Source organism: Silene latifolia, chromosome Y, assembly GCF_048544455.1.
Source record: "Silene latifolia isolate original U9 population chromosome Y, ASM4854445v1, whole genome shotgun sequence".
In the NCBI taxonomy this organism is placed as follows: domain Eukaryota; kingdom Viridiplantae; phylum Streptophyta; class Magnoliopsida; order Caryophyllales; family Caryophyllaceae; genus Silene; species Silene latifolia.
Window position 1 is genome coordinate 242,453,943 of NC_133538.1, and position 5,619 is coordinate 242,459,561.

A 5,619-nucleotide genomic window follows, 5' to 3' on the forward strand; every position below is an offset into this window, starting at 1 on the left:
TTATTATGATGATAGATCCAGGCTAGGAAACCATGTTTAGGGATAGTTAGGATGTTCCAAATGAGTCTCGGCTAATCCACCTTCTCCCCTTTGTTTCTGATCAGATCATAGCCTATAGCAATAGTATATTCTTGACCTTTGTCTGTCGTCCACTTGCACTGTTGATATGATTCCAGGAAAATATCTTTGACTTGACACACTTTCCTCCAAGACCAACTGGAGTTACTAGTAGGTTTATAATGGAGCCAGTCCCTTCCCTTGAGATAAGTGTGATTGACCCATTTGACCCAGAGGTGGTCGGATTTAGAAGCAATCCACCACACCAACTTTCATACTGCAGCCTTATTCCACAGAGTATCATCTTTCAACCCCAGTCCCCCCTCATTTTTTGGCCTGCAATTTTTTTCCCATTATACTAGAGGAGTCCTCAAATAGTCCACTCCCCCATCCCATAGAAAATTTCTACTGATGGCCTCAATCCTGTGTATAACTCCATTAGGCAGAATAAACATACTAGCCCAATAATTGTGTAGGGATTTAAGAACAGATTGGACAAGTATAAGTCTCCCTGCATATGATAGCTTCTTAGCCCCCAAATTCCTTATTTTATGGACCATATTATCTATAAGGGGCTTACAGTCATTGTCATTTAGTCTTGTGGTCTTAATGGGAATACCCAAATATTTGAAAGGTAATTTGCCTTCCACCATTCCAGAAATCTGAATAATGTCTCTCCTCAAGTCTTTTTTGACACCATTAAAGTAGGCATTATATTTATCCTTACTCAATTGAAGGCCAGAGGATTTGGAGAATGTAGCAAATTTTCTAAGCATTGTCATAATAGAGGGGGCATCTCCTTTGCAGAACAAAAGGAGATCGTCTGCAAACATAAGATGGGTCAGATTCATAGGTTTATATAAAGGGTGATACCTGAACTCCATAATAGTAGTAGTATGGTTCATGAGTCTTGTGAGATATTCCATGCAAATTGTAAAGAGAAGAGGTGAGAGAGGGTCTCCCTGCCCCAATCCCCTCCGCCCCTTAAAAAAACAAAACACATTGCCATTTAAGTTTAGAGAGTAGCTTGCAGTTGTCACACATTCCATGATCCATCCCCTGAATTTAGCTGGGAAATTTAAATGAGTCAGCATTTGTTGCAAGAAATCTCATTCAATGGTATCATAGGCCTTCTGTAGATCCATTTTAAAAAGGCATCTGGGGGACACTACTGGTCTTTCATATAGTCTAATAATGTCTTGACATATGAGAATATTTTCCATGATACTTCTTCCTTGTATAAAACCCCCTGGTTTTGGGAAACCAGATCAGGTAGTATACTGGATAACATGCTACATAAAATTTTGGATATGCATTTGTAAATAACATTGCAGCATGCTATAGGCATGTATTGTAGTACAGATGTGGGTATGTCAACCTTGGGAATGAGAGTAACCAATGTTGCATTGAGTTGCTTGAGGATGTGTCCTGAGTCAAAAAAATCCAGAATAGCTTGAGTGACCCCATCCCCTACAATAATATCCCAGCTGTCCTTAAAAAATTTGCTAGAAAACCCATCAGGCCCTGGAGCCTTGTCATCTGGAATATGGAAAATAATGTCCTTGACTTCCTCCTTAATGACAGGTAACAGCAAAATTTCCTTCTGATCTTCATTACATATCCTCCCCTTCTGAACAATAGGGATATTCACCTTTGTAATGGATGCCTTAGAGCCCAGAAGCATTTTGTAATATTCAAGGAAAGCATTCTGAATCCCCTCATCTTCAGTGTGATTGTGACCTCTATGATTCTGGATCTGAAAAATGAAATGTTTATTCCTTCTTGCTTTGATAACACCATGAAAATAGGCAGAGTTAGCATCCCCTCCCTTAATCCAGTGTGCCTTTGCTTTTTGCTTAAGGAATTGCATTTTAGCATTCTGTAGTAAGATAGAATGTTGACTAGCCTCATATTCCTGTCTTATAAGTCCTTCATCTCCTGGTAGAGCTGCAAGTTGCTTTTGGATCTGATGTAGCCTGATGAGTGCTATGTCAGCACTATTCTCCACATCAGAAATATGGCCTCTGTTAATCTTCTTCAATTCAGGCTTAAGAACCTTAAGTTTCCTTACTAGTTGATACATTTTGGTACCAGGTATCCATTGTCTCCAAACCTGTTGAACACAATCCCTGAAACCTGGATCAGAACCCCACATATCAAAGTACTTAAAAGGCCTATTTTGTCTCCCTCCAGTGTCACCTATATTAACCACACATGGGTTATGGTCAAAATGACCCTCTGGCAGGAAATTAGCCACATATTGAGGATATAATGAGGTCTAATCCTGATTCACAAGAAATCTATCCAATCTACTATAGACTCGTGTTTCAGGTGGTTGTTTGTTATTCCACGTATAAAATGCACCTGTGGCTGGAATGTCCATGACCTCACAGTCTTGTAAACAGTCATGGAATGGCTCTGATTCTACCACAGAGACCTGACCACCCAACCTCTCATTGGACTGTAACACACAATTGAAATCACCCCCTAGAGCCCATGGCCCCTGAATTTGTCTTACAATATTTCTGAGCTTTGTCCAGAGGGTCTCCCTTTCTCCAACCCCATTAAAAGCATATATGATAGTGTGATGGAATTCCATATGATTATACTTGTTAATCACATACATATGAATAAATTGAGCATCGTACTGTAGGAATTGGATGTCAAAAATATGAGGTTTCCAAAGAATCCATACTCTGCCTCCAGTATGATGATGGTTATTAGTAGTAACACTCCAATCTGAAAAACTATTATTGATGGCAGCATGCATATTACTAGACTTTATTTTACTTTCTAACAGACCAAACAACCCAACATTTTTATTATAAAGAAAACTATGTATAGCTCGTTGTTTCACTTCTTTATTCATACCTCGTACATTCCAAAACCAAAAATTCATCATGTATTAAGGTCAGGAGGCTCACTACTATCAAGGCCAATGCCTTACTTAGGGGAGCAAGATTCCCTCAACTCTTCCATAGCATGTGGGGGAGGTTTGTGACCTACTCCCCTTCTCATACCCAATCTTATTGGTCTTTAGTTGTCTCACAGGGGTTAAGATATCTTCTGAGTTATGGATAGGTTTATTGATAGGGGTAACCTCAGATTTACTCTCATTTTTCTTGCTGTCAATTACAGGTGCTTGGATGGATGGGACAGGCATTGCAGCAGGTTTTTGTATAGGCCTCCACACCTCCTGACTTTTTGTTGAGTATTCTTCCTGCACTGCTCCTTTTCATGTCCAATCTGTTTGCACTTAGTGCAAACACTAGGTTTCCATTCATATTCAATATCAACAGTCATCACATTTAGTTTTTCATCCAAAAACTTAATACTGTTAGGAAAAGCTTGCCCTAATTGTAACTCAACCATGACTCTAGCAAACCCTAAACGTGTTTTTGAATCAGTTGGTGAATCACTTTTGACATACTTACCCACAAGAGATGCTATTTTAGGGAGACTCTTACCCCAAAATTTCAAAGGCAACTTATGAATCCTGATCAATGCGGGCACAGATTTGATTACTTCTTTTGTAAGTTCAACGTCAGGCTGCCAAGCCTTCAAAATAAGAGGTTTGTTATCAAAAAGAAAATGCCCACTCCCCAAAACTGCTTGTTTCATCTCCTCTGATTGGAATCTTGCTAAGGAAACTCCATTAGGTAAAAATGATATTTTGTCAATGACATATTTACTCCAAATCCTTTGCAGGAATCCTTCCAATACCTGCCAAGGGGGATTAGCACCAACAATGAAGCCCACTACTGCCTGTTGCCAGTAGTCAATTTCAGATTGGACATCATCTTCCGTTATCTGCAATAATGGTTCAGGCTCTTCATCTATAATCTGAATAATATTTTTCCCATGAACCTGAAACCAAGCTTCATCCTGATTATTCTCCTCATCAGGATCAGAAAACTCCTCACAATCCTCCACTATTGCATCAGAAAAGACGATGGCAGGGATGTCGTTCACCTCATGCATATGTTTAAAACGTTGGCCTTCATCAACATCTGGCTGTCCCAACAATTTTGCCTTTTCATTTGGAATAGCAGCAGTAGTATTCAATCTTGCTGATGTATGGGATTTGTGAATAGATTTATTCGTTTGTTTAGTCATGCTTACAGAGATCAAAGAAGATTTTTGTCAAACCCTAGAGAGTCGCCTGCTTCTCTTTCTATCTCTACCTATTCTTACATACCTACATATTGATAAGAGCAAAAAGAAAAAGGAAGATGCCTTCCTTGGCCACAAGTGAGCCGGCCATACTACTCTATTAGGAGTAGTTTTTGGCTTTTTCATTTTCACTCTTACACTTCTCCATATTCCATTCATTCTACATGAAAACTCTCTTACATATATTCATTTCTCTTTCACCTAAACTAGAGAAATTTTGATTCAAATTGTTCAATGAGATTACTAATATTATTAGTGTAATATATGAGTATTAGTAATCAATTTTAAGGTAGACTATTAAATAAATATCTAGTTAATATTATTTAGTAGAGAAAAGGGCTAATCTTGGGTGCAATCAAAAGGAGAGCTCTTAATATAGAGTTTTGGAGGATCATCCTAATACTAATCATAGCTCAAGAACAAGTAAAGGTAGGAGACCTTACTTGTGCCCATAAATCCGAAAATTACAATGTAAGGGACATTGTTGTTCTTATTAATCTCTTATTTTGTTATGCATGCACTAGATCTAAAGAACTAATAATTAAAATGTTAATTTGTTCACTATTAAAAGAGTCTAATAATAGGTATATGAACCTAACAAGTAGTATCAGAGCATAGGATGTTGCATGCATAATCGGTTATTGTTCTTCCGAGTTAAAATGTTAACATATAAAACTAAAAATTTGTGATTTATAAGAGTAATTCATGAAATCATGATGCATGTTATATATTCTGGTACTAAAATGTTTTTAGGTCATTTTTATGATTTATGGTAATTTATTGCTCATTTTAATGATTTGTAGTGATTTTATTGCATTTTTATGAGTAAAATGAACTTTTATTTACTAAAATAAGTTAACCTTCACTAATGGCCGTGATATTTTAGTATGATCTCACATGAATATTTTATGTATTACATGTAAAATATCATATTAATGTGATTAATATTTCATGATTTATGATTTTTATGTGATAAAAATGGCATAAATGGAGGTTAAATGACTAAAAATGGTTAAACTTACTCTCTGACCTTGAAAATTTTATATGACCTCACATGCATATTTTACAAGTTGTTTGTAAAATCTCGTATTAATTTGATTAATATTGCATGATTTATGATTTTTATGAGATAAAAATGGATTAAAAGAGGTAAAATGGTTAAATATAGTTAAATTTCGAAATAGGCCATGAGATTTTAATATGTTGTCACATGAATGATTTACACACTGTATGTAAATTTTTAAATGAAATGATTTCATTTGGCATGATTTATGAATTTTTAGTGTAAAAATAGCATAAATAGTGACTATTTTAGCATAAATAGCTAAAACGAATTACATGGCATGAGAAAATTGTTTTTGGTTGCATAAATATCCCACTTATCAGATG

The 5,619-nt window shown here is 36.3% G+C and overlaps 2 protein-coding genes across 2 annotated transcripts; both read right to left on the reverse strand.

Moving 5' to 3' along the window:
• Window positions 1-410: 410 nt before the first annotated feature.
• Window positions 411-2,827, reverse strand: LOC141630357 (uncharacterized). The gene is made up of 3 exons (XM_074443189.1): window positions 2,422-2,827; window positions 1,339-2,256; window positions 411-880 (listed from the first exon to the last, which is right to left on the reverse strand). Exons 1-3 carry the CDS (start codon window positions 2,825-2,827, stop codon window positions 411-413), a joined length of 1,794 nt encoding a protein of 597 aa, XP_074299290.1.
• A 362-nt stretch (window positions 2,828-3,189) lies between these two features.
• On the reverse strand, window positions 3,190-4,173 carry LOC141630358 (uncharacterized). The gene has a single exon (XM_074443190.1). The coding sequence runs from the start codon at window positions 4,171-4,173 to the stop codon at window positions 3,190-3,192; it is 984 nt and encodes a 327-aa protein (XP_074299291.1).
• Window positions 4,174-5,619: the final 1,446 nt, after the last annotated feature.